Source organism: Palaemon carinicauda, chromosome 8, assembly GCF_036898095.1.
Source record: "Palaemon carinicauda isolate YSFRI2023 chromosome 8, ASM3689809v2, whole genome shotgun sequence".
NCBI lineage: Eukaryota > Metazoa > Arthropoda > Malacostraca > Decapoda > Palaemonidae > Palaemon > Palaemon carinicauda.
Genome location: NC_090732.1, coordinates 143,144,879 through 143,164,648, shown reverse-complemented (window position 1 = coordinate 143,164,648; position 19,770 = coordinate 143,144,879). Strand labels below are relative to the sequence as shown.

At 43.8% G+C, this 19,770-nt stretch overlaps 1 protein-coding gene across 4 annotated transcripts in view; it reads right to left on the bottom strand.

The window, feature by feature from the left end:
- Window positions 1–9,558: 9,558 nt before the first annotated feature.
- Polr3A (RNA polymerase III subunit A) overlaps window positions 9,559–19,770 on the bottom strand; it is a 342,849-nt gene continuing 332,637 nt past the window's right edge. For 3 of the 4 annotated variants that reach the window (XM_068379133.1, XM_068379132.1, XM_068379134.1), the window contains exon 21: window positions 9,559–9,993. In XM_068379133.1, the coding sequence (XP_068235234.1) occupies window positions 9,769–9,993 (225 nt within the window). In that variant the 3' untranslated portion in view covers window positions 9,559–9,768. The remainder of the gene's footprint in view (window positions 9,994–19,770) is intronic. The other variant, XM_068379131.1, reaches the window with a different exon arrangement.

The window sequence follows — 19,770 nt, the reverse complement described above, 5'->3', positions numbered from 1 at the left end:
GACGAACCTCAAGGTATGGGTGTCAGTCTTGAATCTACAGAGCGGTATAACCTTCTCATCCCTCCACACCCCTCGGACTTGATGCTGTGCTTAGACCACATCAAAAGAAGAGAGTAGGGACCATAATGCTGCACCACACGACCTCAACCCTCTGGACAGAGTCCGAAAGCACCTTCACTTTAATTTCTTAAGAGATGAAGGCCAACTTTCCGGTCCTTCAGCAGTCTCATCGGTTCCTAACAGACCACTCAGTGATGTGATGGGGGACAATACCACACACCACATAGAGGCTCACATCAGCTAGCAAGAAGGAACTTGCTCGTAGCCTCTTCCCATCTAACAGTATAAACACTAAGATGGGCCAAAGTCCATTCGGTGCCACCATCAGCCCGCTTCGTTCCAGACTAGAGGAATGTGCTCGCCGACAATCTGTGCACAGCATCTCAGATAAGGTATACCGAATGGTCTTTGGATTGCCTTGTAGCTAACAAAGTCCTGACTTTACGGGTCCTCGAACTAGGGATCTGTTCGCAACGCTCCTGAATCCCAGGCTGCCGTTGCTCCCCAGTCCTAGACCCCAAGGCTCCCAGCCCAAGACCCCAAGACTCTCTGGCAAAAAAAAAAAAAAAAAAAAAAAAAAAAAAAAAAAAAAAAAAACAGGCCAACAACGGTGGGTACAACAATGATGTTTACGTCTCGTCCCTGTTTTGTCTGGAGAAGATCACTCAAGAAGGCTAGAACATTGGTCAGCCTCTCAAGGACTCTCCTAGCTCCACTATGGCATTACGCAGAACAGTTTCCAAACCTTTTGCAGCTCCTGATAGTCTCCAAGAGAACCCTCTCCACATCACAGATAACCCACTTCGACACCTACCACAAGCTATAGCTTTACTATGATTGTACGCCTGGAGACTACCCAGTACCCCTTTTGCGAAAAGGTTGTCTAGATATCTGAGGAATTCCTCAGCATCATTCTACCAGGCAGTATAACATCTTGTGTGGTTGGTGTCATGTGAAAGTGTCTCTCCACTCGATAACTCTTCCAGCAATAGCGGAATCCTCGAGTATATACAAGAGGGAAAGACCCCCTATTCAGTTTCAACAGGGAAAGATGATCACTCGACCTTGATCCTTCACTGTCAAACTGAAAGGAAGGGACATCCTCTCATCGATAGACCTTTCCTAACTCATATGGACTTACAACTTGCCTTTTCCAGTCGGAATTGAGACCTTCCTCTCAGAACATGGTTCAAATTCTCCGATCTCTAAGGAGACTTCCTTATGTTCCATTTCACCAGGCAACAAATTTTCTCCTGATTTAAGAACACTCTGTTCCTACACACACTGACAGCAACCATACGAGTCAAAGAACTTCATGGTCTCTCTTTCCACATCGCCCATTAACGAGAAGGGTGAAAGGCAATGTTCAGTTTCGTCCCCGAGTATGTCGCCAGGCACAGTCTCCAGAGGTGACGGATCCTACACAAGTCTCCACTCAGTAACTGACAATCCAGATCATCCATTGCTGTACCTAGGTTAAGGTATGAAACTCTACCTTAAGAAAACAGCAACAGCCCACTCGGGTCCCTTCTCTTGTCATCAGCACTGATAGAGACTAGAAAAGGATCACCAAAACATCATCTCAACATGACGACTCACGATGTCATGGGCATAGCTATGCCCCTGGTCCTTCTTAGCAGATTACTCTGTGACGCAGGTTTTACAAGAAAGGATGTGAATGTCACAACCTTTCTCCTGCAAGACGTGAATCACAGGAACGCGATATGATCTCTATCGGTCCGGGGGCGGCTTTACAATAGCTGGTTGTATACTTCAAGCTCCTTATTGGACAAGTAGCAGAAGGTTGAGGGCACTGTTACCCGGTTTTAGTCTGCGTGAATGAAAAGATTTGACTGGCTCTTATTCTTTTCTTCATCCTACCCTATTTTGGGAAAGTAGTATCCTGGGCTCTCTGCGTAAGCTGACCTCAAACCACTGCAGGTAAACCATGCTCCCTTGTGTACCTAGTATTAAGCTAATACTGTAGCGTCCCCATACACTGGCGAAGTGGTATTAGGAAAGTCTTGGTTACAACAGGTTTTTCCTACAATAGACTCTGAATTACTTTACCTAGACAGTCACACTTCTGCATGTCTCAACACACAGCTTGCGTAGGCCGCGGACCTTATTTATGAGTACTAATATACTTAGATAAGGAACCCCCAGGTAAAGCCAAAAGCCAGATTGGCAGTGACGTCCACCCTTCCTAATGGGTGAGTCACCCCTAATAAATAGCTTGGTTTGTATTCCAGTTACGGAACAAATGACAAATTCGTAGATAATTTGTATTTTTCCTAACTATCCAAACTTTAGCTATTTATACAAACTTGCCCGCCAGCCTTATCCCCCTTGAAGTCCTACCTCCAAGCAAAGTGAGCTTAATCACAGATGTGTGAACGGGAGTGGTAGCAAGCTACTCCCCCCACCCCCCTAATTAGCGGTGTGGGTAGTTAACCGTCGCTAAATTTTAATGGCTCGTCATTTCAGCTCCGCCGAAAGTATAACCCCCTAATAAATAGCTAAGGTTAGGAAAAATACAAATTATCTACGAATTTGTCATATTCCAGCTTTGCTGTTATTCTCCTATGTAAAGGACTCTGGTTTCTATAGTTAGAAAAATCCAAATTTGTCATTTTTAAACATTTAACTTAGCCAGTGGATATATATATAGCTAACGTCTCCGACGGTCCGGCAGCAAATTCAAAACTCACGGGCGATTGAAGGTTGGGTTGCTGGGTGTACACTAACGCCACCACTCGCCAGGATACTGTAACTATTCCTCACATCCTCAGTTCTTCTCTGCCGGCTGTGACGTAAACATTGATTTTTTTGCTCGCGCTGACCTCAAGTTTCTACAGTTTTGGTGAAGTACTTGTTTTGGGTTTATGGCTTTCGCTTGGTTGGATTTTCTTACGATTTTTCCTCAAACAATAAAGTCCTTCAAGAGAAACTCTTTTTGAAGGGAGAGAAAAATTTTTACCCTCCATAATGGCCGACCCTTCCCCCAGTGTATGGGAAGTGTGTGAAAGGCTTTAAGTTTATAGTATTTATTTTATCACTTTATTTATTCTTGTTGATACTGTATTTATAGATTTACCTCTATATTTTTATATCTCACCCACCTTACTTAGGCCTCATCGATCCTCACTCCATTTTTACTAAATACCAAGATAAATTTTGTATTTTTATGGATCGATGGGATGAATATTTTAAGAAAATATTTTAAGTGAATTTTTGTCTTTTTAATAAATTTTTTCTTTCGATAGTCTTCGATGTGTTTTCAAAGATTAACTAGCGTTAAGTTTATTTATGCTACGCAGTTTTCAGTCTATCGTTACGATAGAGAGAGAGAATCACGATTTCACTTTGCATCGATTTTGACGTTTAGTTCATTCTTCTTACAAATTGAAGTTTTTTTTTGAACACTAAATAAAAGGAACATGTTATTTTACAATTTATTAGTCCTTTTAGTATTTTTCTTTAGTCAAATAACCTTTTATTGACAGAGAGTAAGTGGCTTAGCCAGTTCTCTCGTAACAAGAGAGAGAGAGAGAGAGAGAGAGAGAGAACGATCCAAATCTTTATTCTCGTCCCAAGTCACTATACAGGGAGATAGCGAGTGAGAAACGTTCTTCTCGATTCAGATATTTATTCTTGTCCCAAGTCACTGTATAGGGAGAGAGGGAGAGAAAACGTAGTTTTTCACGATCTAGTTTTTTATTCTCGTCCCAAGTCACTGTACAAGGAGAGAGTGAGAGAGAGAGAGAGAACGTAGTTCTTCGCGTTCTAGTTTTATATTCTCGTCCCAAGTCACTGCACAGGGAGAGAAAGAGAGAAAACGTGGTTCTTAGCGATCTAGTTTTTTAGTCTTGTCCCAAGTCACTGATCCTTTTTAACTTTTATATATTTCACTTTTACTATATATGTATGTTCATTGATTTTTACATGTGTGATACAATTATGTACTAATGAGCTTACACTAAAAGACATATTTTGCAATTCTAACCTTTTGGCTTAAGGGAGAATTGCTTGCTACAGATAGAAATCAGCTTTATTTGTCTGATGTGAAATTATTTAAAAAATGCGAGTGTCAGTGAAAAAAGTGCGAAAAACATGTTCAGTGTTGCGGAGAGTTCGTCTGTACGTACTTGCTGTTCACCCAGTCCTAGACCTCTTTCAAGCTCCCCAACCCCTGGGAGAAGGAATGTCAAAAGACCAAAGGGAACGATAGGTTTTAATCAACGAACAGACGTTCCCTCACGAGTTGCGGTTGACGTTTCTCGTAACGTTCGCCCTTATCTTGAGAGAGGTGAGACTAAGTTCTCCTCACCCTCCGAAGATGTTAACGTCAGTAAAAAATCCTGGCGCCAGGTTTCAAGACCTCTCAAGAGGAAATTGGTTCCTTCAGAACAAAATGTACGTCCTGGCTGCAGTCATTGGAGCAGTCCAGAACGTCTACCTTCACCGGAGGAAGGCTCACCTGCCAAACGTTCCTTTACAATGTCTGGTTTTCTTGCCCCGGAGACCCCTGCACAGGGTCACAGTTCTTTAATTATGTATGGACGTTCCAAACGTGATGTGAGTGCTGCTCCCATTATCCTCACTGATGTTTCGGATCGAACGTTGCCGAAGTCACGTTCTGATCCTCGTGTGCACGATCCTAATTTTAATATGCTGCAGGACATACAGTCGAAACTATCAACGTTAATGCAGTCATACTGTCCAGCTCCTGAGCGAAAGGAGCCTTTGCTTGTGGAGCGTCACGGTGCTGTTAAGCGTGACTCTTATCAGACTTCTAAGCGTGAGGTTTCACGTCACGCTGACGTGGCCCCTACTGTTCGACAAGCTGTCAAACGTGACGTCGATCGACAGCTTCACCGTGACGCCGATCGACGACTTCGCCGTGACGTCGAATGTCAGTCGATGCAGTCCCACGTGACGTCGACGTCAGTCGATGCAATCCCGACGTGACGTCGACCTTCAACCTCTACCTGTTCTTCATCGACAGGTTGATGCTAGTTGTCAAGCTTTTCCATTGCGACTTCTTAATGACTCTCCACCACGTAGAGACATAGACTTTCGGATGAAGTTTATTCTGAGGAGGAAGAGGATAGATCTCCTTTCCACTGCTGTATTTTTGGGTATCTTGTCTGAAGTAGAGGAACCTAGATCTGCCTAACAATCTTTATACCTTAAGAAGATCATGACTGTTTTCAAGGAAGTTTTTCCTTCGCATTTTGTTCCTGCTGCTCCACGCTCGCCTCCTTCAGAGTTCACTTTAGGGTTGGCTGCTACAGCTCCCTCTTTTACTAAATTCATGCTCTCTCGGTATTCTAAGAGAGTTTTGCGTTTGCTGAAAGAATGGTTGAAGACCATAAGAAGTCTTGGCAAGTCAATCTTTGCCTTCCCTCCAGCCAGATTGAAGAACTTCTGGCAGGCTTAGGAGAGAAGAGGAGCAGACCAATGGTCTGTCCTCTTGTTGAAGGAAGGGTACATTATACCTTTTGTAAAGAAACCTCCTCTTGTCCAAAAGCCGATAGATATCTCTCCCAGATACCGAGAGGAAGCAAGAAGACAAGCTTTGCACCAACAGGTGTCCCTCTTGTTAGAAAAGGGAGCTGTGGTGAAGTTTTTCAAACCATCAGTCTCCAGGCTTTTACAACCTCCTCTGCCTAGTTCCAAAGAACTCAGGAGGTTGGAGACCAGTGCTGGACGTGAGCGCGCTCAATGTGTTTATCCTGAAAACAAAGTTCACTATGGAAACTTCCAAGTCTGTGCTTGCAGCAGTTAGGGAAAGCGATTGGATGGCCTCACTCGATCTCCAGGACGCTTACTTCCATATCCCTATCCATCCGACCTTCCAACAATATCTAAGGTTTGTGTATGGGAAGGAAGTGTGCCTTTTTCGAGCTCTGTGCTAAGGTCTCAGCACTGCTCCTCTTGTGTTCATGAAGCTCATGCGGAATAAGGCGAGCTTCCTGCACTCGACAGGTGTCAGAGCCTCCCTTTACCTAGATGACTGGCTACTCAGGGTGTCATCCTTCATTCGCTGTCTGAAGGACCTCAGATGGTCCTTGACCCTAGTGAAGGACTTAGGTCTCCTAGTAAACAAGGAGAAGTCTCAACTGACCCCATCTCAAACTATTCTCTATTGGAGGATGGAGATACGGAGTCTAGTTTTTCGGGCTTTTCCATCACCATCAAGACTCGAGCAAGCTTTCTTAAAGATTCATCTTTATCGGAAAAGGAGCAGTTGCTCTGTAAGGATGTGGATGAGTCTACTGGGAACACTCGTTTCCGGAGCAGTTTGTCTCCCTAGGAAGACTCAATCTTCGCCCTCTCCATTTTCACCTCCACCACCATTGGGACAAGGAGAAGGGCTTAGAAGAAGTGTCTATACCACTTCCAGAAACGACCATGATTTGCCTGAAATGATGGGATGTCAATCTCAGACTTCAGGAAGGCCTCTCTCTTGCCCACAAAACCCAGACCATGTGTTGTTCTTAGACCCTTCGGACGCGGGGTGGGGAACAACACTAGACAGTCTAGAGTGCTCGGGCCTTTGGACCAAAGACCAGGTAAAGCTTCATATCAACCAGAAGGAGATTCTAGCAGTTCTTTTGGCCCTGCAAAGTTTCAAAAGACTGATTCGAAACAAAGTGGTGCAGGTGAACGCAAACAACCCCACAGCATCAGCCTGCATCGCTAAGCAAGGCGGGACCCACTTGCAGTCCCTTTATTTAACTGCAAAGGATCTCCTAGTTTGGACGAAGGAAAGAAACATCACCTTACTTACAAGGTTTATTCAGGGAGAAAGGAACGTGATGGCAAACTGCTTAAGCAGAAGAAGCCAAGTCATTCCCACGGAATGGACTCTTCATCAGGAGGTGTACGAGAAACTATGGCGGATATGGGAACGTCCGTCCATAGACCTCTTCGCAACCTCAATAACGAAGAGGCTTCCTTCTTACTGCTCTCCAGTTCCAGATCCAGAGGCAGTCCACGTCGATGCGTTCTTACTGGACTGGTCTCACCTGGAGGTGTATGCATTCTCCCATTCAAGATCAGTTACAAAGTCCTACAGAAGTTCGCCTCTCACGAAGGGACCAAGTTGACGTTGGTTGCTCCCCTCTGACCATCAAGAGAATGGTTTACCAAGGTATATCAGTGGATGGTGGACTTTCCAAGAAGCCTGCCAATGCGGTTGGATCTTCTCAATGAAAAGGTTCCATCAAAGCCTCCACACGCTTCATCTAACTGCCTTCAGACTATCGAAGACTCTCTAGAGCTCGAGGGTTTTTCGAAGGAGGCAGCTAGAGCAATTGCCAGAGCAAGGATCCTCTACCATCAAGATCTACCAGTCTAGATGAGAGATTGGTTCAAGGCCGCCACCTTTCCCTTGTCCTATACCTCTATAGCTCAAATCGCTGACTTCCTGCTACACCTTAGGAATGTACGTAACTTTTCTGCCTCTACCATTAAAGGTTACAGGAGCATGTTAGCTGCAGTGTTCAGACACAGGAACCTAGACCTCTCGAACAATAAAGTCCTTCAAGACCTTCTCAAGTCTTTCGAGACTTCCAAGAAGCATGGGGTAATGACGCCAGCTTGGAACCTGGATGTTGTCCTTAAATTTCTGATGTCTGAGAAATTTTGAACCTTTGCACTTAATTTCTTTTAAAGATCTTACTCTGAAGACACTTTTCTTAGTGAGTCTTGCTACTGCAAAAAGAGTTAGTGAGGTTCATGCCTTCAGTAAGAATGTCAGCTTCTGTACTGGTAAGGCAGTATGCTCTTTGCAGCTTGGTTTCTTAGCCAAGAATGAGCGTCCTTCCCATCCATGGCCTAAATCTTTTGAGATCCTCAACCTGTCAGAGGTGGTTGGTACCAAGATAGAGAGAGTCCTATGACCTGTAAGAACACTTGAATTTTACATTGACAGAACCAAAAATTTACGTGGTGAATCTGAGTCTTTATGGTGTTCGGTCAAGAAGCCCTCCTTACCGATGTCTAAGAATGTCTTATCATATTTTTTCAGGCTCTTAATTAGAGAGGCTCACGCTCACTGCAGTGAGACTGACCTTCGATTATTGAAAGTAAAGACTCATGAAGTCAGAGCTGTGGCAACGTCAGTGGCTTTTAAGCAAAATCGTTCCTTACAAAGCATTATGGATGCAACCTACTGGAGGAGTAAATCTGTGTTCGCTTGACATTATTTAAAGAATGTCCAGACTCTTTACGAGGACTGCTACACTTTGGGACCATTCGTAGCAGCGAGTGCAGTAGTGGGTGAAGGTTCAACCACTACATTCCCCTAATCCTAATACCTTTTTTCTTCTCTTGAAACTATTATCTTTTTGGTTGTATGTGGAGACTGGGACAGTCTCCCGCAATCATTTGATTTTAGCGGGTGGTCAAACTTGTTTCTTGAGAGCGCCCAGATCAAGGGTATTGGTTTAGGTCCTGTCATAGGGGTGGTCACCCCAGATATGACAGCTCCTAGAGGTCTTTCAGCCCCCTGAGTGGATCGCTGGGCTTCATAAGGATAGCGGACTAATGAGGCTGAATATCATCAAAGTCAGCTTCCTTATCAGGTACTAATCCTTAAGTTTGTTTTATATCAAAACTCTTCAGTTATATTCCTATGATGTTTACTGCTGGTCTCTTACCCTCCACCAAGGGTGTGAATCAGCTATATATATATATCCACTGGCTAAGTTAAATGTTTAAAAATGATTTTCATATTAAAATAAATTTTTGAACATACTTACCCGGTGGATATATATAATTTAACGCCCTCCCTTCCGTCCCTCTAGAGACCCTACGGGCAGAGAAGACCTGAGGATGTGAGGAATAGTTACAGTATCCTGGCGAGTGGTGGCGCTAGTGTACACCCAGCAACCCAACCTTTGATCGCTCGCGAGTTTTGAATTTGCTGCCGGACCGTCGGAGACGTTAGCTATATATATATCCACCGGGTAAGTATGTTCAAAAATTTATTTTAATATGAAAATATAATTTTTCTTTATTATACAAACCTGAGTCTGTATGTTACATAGGAGAAATCTAAGAAGCTGAAATAAGACTGATCTTGAAATATTTTAGATCTTTTTATTTTTCATATACAGTATAGTTTATTCGTGATTTCTCCATTTACTTTCCATGCTGGGCTGCTTTCCTTAATGGAATGCTTGGTCTTTGTACCCTTCTGTTTTTCCAACTAGGGTTGTAGCTTGGCTAGTAATAATAATAACAATGTTAAATAAATTTTATTAAAATTCAATTTTTTTAGGAAATTTTCTACAAGTGGATTTTGCTCCGAGCCACATTAGTTGAAGCTCCTCTAATCCAATTAGGTGATTACTCATTGTATTAATTAATCCACATGGCAACTACTGTACATGGAAAAACTAAAATTTTCTTTTGGGAATTAAAAGACTGGTTAGCCTGTGATCATTGGCTGCACAAATAAAGGTACAGTGCAGTATTTGTACTTGATTGCATTAACATATATTTTGTAGGGCTATTGAAAACTTCAATAAATTCATTTTAACTTTTATTACTATATTGAAATTATAAACCAAAAATTCATGATATTTATTCAAATGCTAAATTAAATCTTTATAAATAAATAAAAGTTATCAATTTCAACGTCTTATAAGAAATTATGCTCAAAACACACACATACAGTATTTACTCCTATCAGGATTAGGGCCATCCTTTATTTATAGCTGGAATATGCATTTCTGGATGATCAAAAACAAGACTGCGAGATTTCAACTTTGCATCTCTTGTGTGTTTATGCAACAGTTTAAAAACCCCTGTACCAATGTTCATTGGCTTTCCCATGATGATGCAATCACTAACACCTTTAATGGGATTACTTTGACCATGGTAGGCAGCATCAAACAGATGGTCAGCAGTTCTCTCAAACTGTAAGGAAACAGAAACTATTATTACATTAACTCTCATAGGGATAACAATAAGGGCTTGTTCTTAAGGGGCCCGGCCAATATGCCAATATGTGGAGGTATACGACGAAAAATGCAAAATCCTGTAAAAATTCACTGAGCTTTGTATGGCAATGGAGAATGCATATAAGAAATATTTTGTCAAAATTCTTCTTTACTTTCAAAGTTACATTTTAATTAGTAAAAGTGACCCAATAACCCAAACACATTAATCCCTACAAAAAAATGCAGTATTTCTTCTGTTATTGTAAATTTTGATAATAATTAAGTTTAAATATAAACAAATTGTGGGCAACGGCATCAGAATAGATTCCATGAGTCACAAGGCATGAAGTTATTTTTACATCCTTCAGTACACGTTAAGAGTTTGACCTCTGATATTCGCTTGCTTTTAAGTCTGTTTTTCTTGGTTTCGGCAAGAATTCCATCAAGCCAAAGAGGAAAAGACAATTTCAATATCTCTCTAGCATAAGGAAGAAGAAAACTGGCTCTAATAAGAATTCAGAAGTGGGTAATATCTGCGGAGTTAGTGAATGAGAGAGAAAGTAAGTGTTGTGGATGAAGGAGTGACCAGGAGCCTAAAGAAGCAAGATGTTGAACAAAGGGATTTTCATTTATGATTAAATTATGATAAATAACATTGTTTTGGTTTATTATTATCGAAAAAGGGATTATTATGAATTTTAATATTGTCTTAGTAAAAATACAAAAAAAAAACTTTGAATGCCTGTATCTCAAAACTATACTTATTGACCTTCAAATTCTATCTACTCCCTCAGTTGTAAAGATATAGCATTGAAATTTGGTATATAACTTAGTTATAAAACAATCAAATAGAGCCCTTTTTTCCAATTTTTGTTTCATATTTTTTTCTTACCTTTTTTCCCCTGATTTATAGGGTTTATTTTTTCTACCAGAATGATAAAATTCATATCTAGCAGAAAAATAGCTTTTAGAAACAAACTATTTGATTGGAGGTCTACATCAAGTCTATATATGGTAGTAATCCAAGGTCTTAATAAGTATCAAGGGAGGAGATAAAATTTGAAAAACTCATTTTCAGGATAAATTGCCCTAGCATCACAAAACTGAAGGTCAGAGTCTCAAACCCTATGCAGTTTGATGTCCTAAGTCACCTTGTTAAGTAGTATGAATGTCAAAGTCCTGTCCTTAAAAAACAACATTAGCTGGCCAGCCCCCTTAATAAATACTGCATATTAAATCTTAATATAACTTATAACTTAGAACTCGCAACTGGCCTCCATCAAAACTATTTATTTAATATATTACAACTTAAAACTTACAACTGGATTAACTAAAAATGTTGTAGATTCTGGCATACAGGAATTTTTTCATAAACTTTATTTCAAACCTTTTTTATTCATTACTGTTAGTAAACCTGAGTCACATAAAATATATGTACAGTAATTTTAATTGTTGTTCTGCATTCTGGAAGCGTGCCATCAGGGATATTCATTATCTTGTAATGGCAGGGGCGAGACATAATGCAACCCTTGAAATAAGAAGTGGTTGCTCATTAGCATTTACTTTAGCTACATTTAACATACAGTATTTAGGGAAAACTATGTGTTAGTGACTGAGCTTCTAAGCAAACATTGCGCACTGCCATGTGAGAAAAAATGAAACCCTCTTCAACTATATATATGAAATACAGTATGTGGTTGTGGTGGCGTATGTAGTAATGTCTTTGACTGGTGATCACCAGACTGGGGTTTGAGTCCTGCTAAAACTTGTTCGTTCCTTTGGTTGCTGCAACCTCACCACCCTTGTGAGCTAAGGATGGGGGTTTGTGAGAGCCTATAGTTCTATCTGCTGAGCCATCAGCAGTCATTGCCTGGCCCCCCTTGGTCCTAGCTTGGGTGGAGAAAGGGATTGAGTGCTGATCATATGCATCTACAGTATGGTCAGTCTGACATTGCCCTATCTGTCCCTTGCCTCTGCCATTCATGAGCAGCCTTTAAACTTTAAACTAAATAGCTCCTACTTTGAGTGGAGGGATACACTGAACTGTAGTATCCAGAGTACCAGCTACGACTTCAAGGTCCATAGATGCTGACTGTTTTTTGGAATTGCAGAGTAGAAAATGCAAGTAGTATTAAAGTGCAAGGCTCTAAGAGACAAACTCGAAGAACTCCACTCTTAGGTGCTGTGTACCACCTGAACCTAACAGACTAAAGAAATAGAACCTTTTGTTGAAATTTGAGGAGGTAGGTTAATTTGATATGAGTAGGTTAGGTTATAATCTCTTAAGGCCCAAACATTCACATATAATATAAAAATATTATGACATAAAATATACAATTCATACATATTAGGGGCTTCTGAGATTGTACAAGAGTTCATGGTGGTCAAAAAGAGCTGATGAAGTTGATAGCTATGAAAATCCCATAAGCTTGTTAAAGGCTGTGAGGTTGATAACAACTGTGGATGAGGACATTAATGGTTAGCCTGGCATTCCCAACTATTTCTATATAATCAACTAGTCTGGCAAATTCCTTCTACAATACATTTGGTCCTTATATTCTGTTCCCCCATGAATCTCATTTCTCCATATACCTAGGTACTTCCCCCAATTTTGGGGTGTATCTTCCTATCACCTAGAGCTTTTTATTTATATCCTTATTTCCTTTCCTTCAGTGAGCTATTTTCCCTGTTGGAGCCTTTGGGGTTATAGCAGCCTACTTTTCCAACTAGGTTTGTAGCTTAGTAATTAATTACTATTTATTATTACAGTATTATTATCATCATCATAGTTGGTCCATAATAACTTTCTCATATAGACCTCTATTTACGTTCATCACTAACCTTCTATTCTTTACCACTCCCTTCACTACCCCTAACACTTTACATCCTTCATTCACTCTCTAGACGTACAGCTTTCACTTCATCATTTGCAGCAACAGCAGATCCCAAATACTTAACTGGTTATTATTATTATTATTATTATTATTATTATTACTAGCTAAGCTACAACCTTAGTTGGAGAAGCAAGATGCTATAAGCCCAAGGGCTCTAACAGGGGAAAATAGCCATGTAAGGAAAGGAAATAAAGAAATAAATAGATGATATAAGTAATGAAAAATTGAAATAAAAGATTTTAAAAACATTAACAACATTAAAAGATATTTGATATATAAACTATGAAAGGACTTCTGTAAGCCTGTTCAACATAAAACATTTGCTGGGAGTTTGAACTTTTGAAGTTCTACTGATTCGGCTACATGATTGAGAAGATCATTACACAGCTTGGTCACAGCTGGATGAGAAGATCATTACACAGCTTAGTCACAGCTGGAATAAAACTTCTAGAGTACAGTACTGTGTAGTATTGAGCCTCATGATGGAGAAGGCCTGACTATTAGGATCTACTTCCTAAAGTAACTCTCCATTCAACATAACCTTAATCTTACTCACATAAACTCTCAACTGCCCTTTCTCACACAACCTCACTAACTCTGTCACTAATCGACACAGCTTCTCCTCAGAGTCTGCAACCAATACCTTATCATCTGCAAACAACAAATGATTCACTTCCCACTCATGATCATTCTCTTTTTTCAGTTTCAATCCTCGACCAAGCACTCGAGCATTTACCTCTCGCCAATCCATCAACAAACAAATTGAATAACCATGGGGAATCACACATCCCTGTCTCAGTATCACTCAATGGAAACCACTCACTCACTTCATTTGATTTACTACCTATGTATAAACCCTTCACCAATTCCATAAAACCTCATCACATTCCACATCACTTCTCTATCAACTCTCTCATAAGCTTTCTCCAGATCCATAAATAAAACATACACCACTGTGCCTTTAGCTAAATTTCTTGCATAGCTGCCTAGCTGTATAAATCTGATCTATACATCTCTCACCTCTTCTAAAACCCCCTTGTACTTCTAAGGTTGCATCCTCTGTTTTATCTTTAATCCTACTAATTAGCACTCTACCTTACACTTTTCCAACCACACTCAACAAACTAATACCCCTCGAATTACAACACTCATGAACATCTCCATTACCTCTGTATAGCAGAACAATACAAGCACACACCCAGTCCATAGGTACCATTGACAATATAAAACATATATTAAACAATCTAAACAACCATTTAATTACAGTCACACCCCCTTCCTTTAACATCACAGCCCTCACACCATCCATACCAGGTGCCTTTCCTGCTCTCATTTAATCTAGTGCTGTCTTCGCTTCCTCTCTTGTTATCTCTCTCTCATTCTCATCTCCCATCACTGGCACCTCAGCACCTGCAACAGCAATTATATCTGCCTATTATCCTTAACATTCAGCAACCTTTCAAAATATTCAGCTCACCTTTTCCTTGCCTCCTCTCCTTTCAGCAACCTTCCACTTTTATCTTTCACTCTCTCTTCACTTCTTAATCCAGCCCTCCTTACTCTCTCTCTACCTCCTTCCAAAACTACTACTAATTCTCTTCATACGAACAACCCAATCCCCGGCACCACCTCCAGTCAGTCACCCTCTTTGCCTCAGCTACCTTAAGTATTACTTCCTCATTTTTCTCTATATCTTTCATACTTCTCTACACTATTACTCTGCAGCCATTCTTCAAATGGCCTTTTTTCTCTTCCACTTTCATCTTCACTCCTTCATTCCACCATTCACTTCCCTTCCTTATGCTACCTCCACCAATCTTCTTGCCACACACATCATATCACCTGCAATCCCAACAAAATTTCCTTTGACTAACTTCCACTCCTCCTATGGATCACCAGTTTCTCTTCCTTTCACCCTGTCATATGCCACTTCCAACCTTTCTTGATATTCACTTTTTACCTGTTTTTTTTTTTCAGCTCTTCAACTTTCACTACCTCCCTTTTACATCCCCTCACTCTTTTGCTACAACTAATTCTCCTTCCACCAAAAAAGAATCAGACATACTGTTAGCCATACTCCTAAACAAATGCACATCTCTCAACCTTCCAAACATCCTTCTAGTTATCAACACATAATTAATTAATGCCCTTTCTACCAGTCTTCTATTTGCCACTTTGGTCTTATTATTATTAGTACTTGCTAAGTTACAACCCTAGTTGGAAAAGCAGTATGCTATAAACCCAGGGGCTCCAATAGGGAAAATAGCCCAGTGAGGAAAGGAAACAAGAAAATATAAACTATTTTAAAAACATGACAAATTCGAAGATAATTTGTATTTTTCCTAACCATACAAACCTTAGCTATTTACAAAGGGTTTACTTTTAGCGCAGCTGAAATGACGAGCCAATAGTTTTAAACGAGGGTTAATTACCCCCGCGCTAGTTAGCGGGGGGTGGGGAAGGGTAGCTTGCTACCCCTCCCCCCTCCACACACCGGTGACTTGCTTCACTTCACTTAGAGGTAGGACTTGACTTGGGGGTCAGGGATGGCGGGCACATATGTGTAAATAGCTAAGGTTTGTATGGTTAGGAAAAATACAAATTATCTTCGAATTTGTCATTTGTTCCGTAACCGAAATACAAACCACGCTATTTACAAAGGGTGACTTACCCCTTAGGAAGGGTGGAAAGTCCCCAGCCTTACTGACTTCGGCTTGCCCGGGGGCTCGATCCCTTAGTGAGCAGCACTAGAGAGAGGGAGCCCATGTACCTCACAGGTTCCTAGCATTGCTAGGAACGAGTGGCCTACATAAGTAGTGTGAGGAGGAGAGTGTGACTCGTCCTATGAAGTTGACCTTGAGACCTTCAGATAGGAATTCTTGGATAGGACGTTCCCCATACCACCTCGTCAGGGTATGGGAGACGCAACAGTATTAAGCTTAATACTAGGAGCACAAAGAAGCATGGGTTACCTGCAGAGGTCGAGGTCAGCTATGCGAGGACCAGGATGCTGCTTCCCCAAGAGAGGGGAGAATGAAGAAAGAAGTAAGGGTCAGACATACTCTTTCATTCACACAGACTAAGACCGGGTAACAACGCCCTCAACCTACTGCTACTTGTCCAAAAAGGAGCCTGAGGTTAGACCAGCTGTTGTGCAGCCACCACAGGGCCGATAGAGAACGTATCGAGGCTCCTGTGGGTCACGTCTTGCAGGTAGTGGGCTGTGAAGGTCGTTTGACGCTTCCAGACCCCCGCTTGAAGTACCTGCGTCACAGAGAAGTTTCTCTTGAAGGCCAGGGATGTAGCAATACCCCTGACATCGTGGGCCCGAGGGCGACGTGACGGAGGAGGGTCAGGATTCAGGGCATGGTGGATAACCCTTCGAATCCAAGCAGAGATGGTGTTCCTTGTGACCCTCCTCTTTGTCCTGCCTGTGCTCACAAACAAAGCTCGCACATGAGGACGGACTGCAGCCGTTCTCTTCAAGTAGTACCTCAGACACCTCACTGGGCATAGTAGCAGCTGGTCTGGGTCGTTTGTTACAGAACGGAGACTCGCGATCCTGAATGAGTCGAACCGAGGATCCGGCACTCCAGGATTCCGAGTCTTGGCCACAAACTCAGGGACGAACCTGAACGTTACCTCCCCCCATCCCCTTGAATGGGCGATGTCGTACGAGAGACCATGAAGTTCACTAACTCGCTTGGCCGAGGCCAAGGCGAGTAGGAAAGCCGTCTTCCAAGACAGGTGGCGATCGGAGGCCTGGCGTAATGGCTCGAAGGGAGGTCTCTTGAGAGACCCGAGAACTCGAACCACGTTCCAAGGAGGGGGTCTCACTTCCGACTGGAGGCAGGTAAGCTCATAGCTACGTATGAGTAAAGAGAGTTCTAGCGATGAAGAAATATCCACGCCCTTCAATCTGAAGGCCAAGCTTAAGGCTGAGCGATAGCCTTTCACTGCCGAGACAGAAAGGCGCATTTCTTCTCGCAGATACACAAGGAAGTCCGCTATTGCTGGAATAGTGGCATCGAGTGGAGAGATACCCCTTCCACGACACCAACCACAAAAGACTCTCCACTTCGCTTGGTAGACTCCCTCAGAGGACCTTCGCAGGTGCCGAGACATTCTCTCCGCAACCTGTTGCGAAAAGCCTCTCTCCGCGAGGAGACGCTGGATAGTCTCCAGGCGTGAAGCCGAAGCGAGGCTACGGCCCTGTGAGGGACACCGGAGTGGGGTTGTCTGAGAAGCTCGTGTCGTGGAGGAAGCTCCCTTGGGAGTTCCGTCAGGAGTTGCAGAAGGTCCGGAAACCATTCCGCCTGATGCCATAGCGGAGCTACTAGAGTCATGGAACAGTTGACCGATAGTCTGGTCCTGTTGAGCACCCTTCTCATCAGACAGAATGGTGGGAAGGCGTACACGTCGATGTTGTCCCACGGTTGCTGGAAAGCATCTTGCCAGAGTGCCTTGGGGTCCGGGACTGGTGAGCAGTACAGGGGCAGCTTGAAGTTCAAGGCTGTCGCGAACAAGTCCACCGTCGGGGAACCCCACAAAGTCAGGACTTTGTTGGCTATCTGAGGATCCAAAGATCACTCGGTACTCACTATCTGCGAAGCCCTGCTCAGACTGTCGGCGAGCACATTCCTCTTGCCAGGAATGAAGCGAGCTGATAGTGTTATCGAGTGGGTTTTGGTCCACCTCAGAGTCTCTACTGCAAGATGGGATAGCTGTTGCGAAAAAGTGCCTCCCTGCTTGTTGATATAAGCCACTACCGTGGTGTTGTCACTCATCACCACCACGGAGTGACCCGCCAGGAACCGTTGGAACTGTTGAAGGGCCAGAAAGACGGCCTTCAATTCTAGCAGGTTGATGTGTAGGCACTTTTCTGATTCTGACCAAAGGCCTGAGGCCCTCTGGTTCAGAACGTGCGCCCCCCACCCTTCTTTTGACGCGTCCGAAAACAGAGTCAATTCCGGGGGAAGGACGAGAAGACTCACTCCCTTTCGCAGGTTCTCGTCGCCCAGCCACCACCGCAAGTCCGTCTGTTCCAGAGACCCCATTGGGATCAGAGTGTCCGGGGAATCGGATCCTTGATTCCACCGGGACTTGAGCCGCCATTGAAGGGATCTCATCCTGAGGCGGCTGTTTGGAACCAGACGGGCCAGGGAGGATAGGTGGCCCAAGAGACGCAACCACGATTGGGCGGGGAGTTCTTTTCGCCTGAGGAAAGGTTCCGCCACCCTCCTCAGCCTTGCTATCCGGTCGTCTGATGGAAAGGCTTTGTGGAGATTGGTGTCTATTAGCATGCCTAGATAAACCAGTCGTTGGGATGGCTGCAGAGAGGACTTCTCGAGGTTTACCACGATCCCCAGATCCTGGCAAAGATCTAGAAGCCTGTCTCGGTGTCGAAGAAGGGTCGACTCCGAGTCTGCTAGGATCAGCCAATCGTCTAGGTAACGAAGGAGACGAATGCCGTTCCTGTGCGCCCAAGTCGAAATCAGGGTGAACACTCTGGTGAACACCTGAGGAGCTGTGGAGAGACCGAAACACAGCACCTTGAACTGGTAGATCTTGTTGTCTAGGCAGAATCTCAGGTACTTCCTGGAAGACTAATGGATTGGGATCTGTAAGTACGCATCCTTTAGATCCAGTGTACACATGAAGTCTTGTGGTCTCACCGCAAGTCTGACCGTGTCTGCTGTCTCCATGCTGAACCGGGTTTGTTTGACAAACCTGTTCAGAGCCGAGAGATCGATGACGGGTCTCCAGCCTCCAGTAGCCTTCTTTACAAGAAAGAGTCGACTGAAGAAGCCTGGAGAGCCGTCCACGACCTCCTGGAGAGCACCCTTCTCAAACATGGTCTTGACTTCGGCCTGAAGGGCCAGTCCCTTTGCCGATCCCATGGCATAGGAGCTCAACGACACTGGATTCGCTGTCAGGGGAGGTTGAGATGACGTGAACGGGACGCGATAACCTTGGCCGATCACTGAGATCGTCCAAGCATCGGCCCCGAGATGGTGCCACCTGCGGACGCAACGCTGAAGCCATCCCCCCACAGGTGGACACGCAGGGGGACTGCCACCCCTAGGGCTTGCGGCCGCGGCCGCCACCCCTAGAAGTCTTGCCTCCCCTGGAGGACTTACCACCCCTCTTGACCTTGGCTGGAAAGGGCTGGGGCTTAGACACCACTTTCTTAGCTGCCGGTGCCTGTTTTGGAGCCTTACGAGGCTGTTGCTGGTGTTGTGGCGGGGCTGGAGGCTTATAGGGCCGAGTTGTAAGGGCCCTGTGGAGGAGGGAGTCCGTGCTGGATTTCCTCCACCTCTCAGCCGTTCGCTCCAAGTCTTGAGGCTCAAACAGGCTCTCCCCCAGGAGGGAGGCATGTCGGAGCCTACACACATCTACGGCGGGGACCTTCGGATGGAATCTCTCGGACACAGCATCGCGACGCTTCAACAACGAGTTGGCCCACAGGGTGGTAACCTGGTGCGCCAAGAACTCGATGGAGCGGGTGCCCGAGAGCAAGAAGGTCTCTAGGGCCTTCCTATTGGTCTCCTTGGACAAGTCCTCAGATCGCAATAGGATGCCCAGAGATCCTAACCAGAAGTCCAGCCACGAAGTGGCCTGCATGGCACACTTAGCGACCTTCTCGTGGTTAAGGATCTCTGCCGCCGAGAATGACACCTGCTGGGCAGAGTGTTTCTCCAAGGGAACTCCCTTCGCCAGCTCCTCCACAGAGTGATGGAGAGGAAGAGCGAGGTTGTGCTCACCCAGGATCTCGAAATACCTCCTCTGCTGAAGGCGAGGAGGAGGGATGAGTTTGTTCCCGGCAGTGGAACGACTGGAGGAGGCAAGAAGTGCGAGCT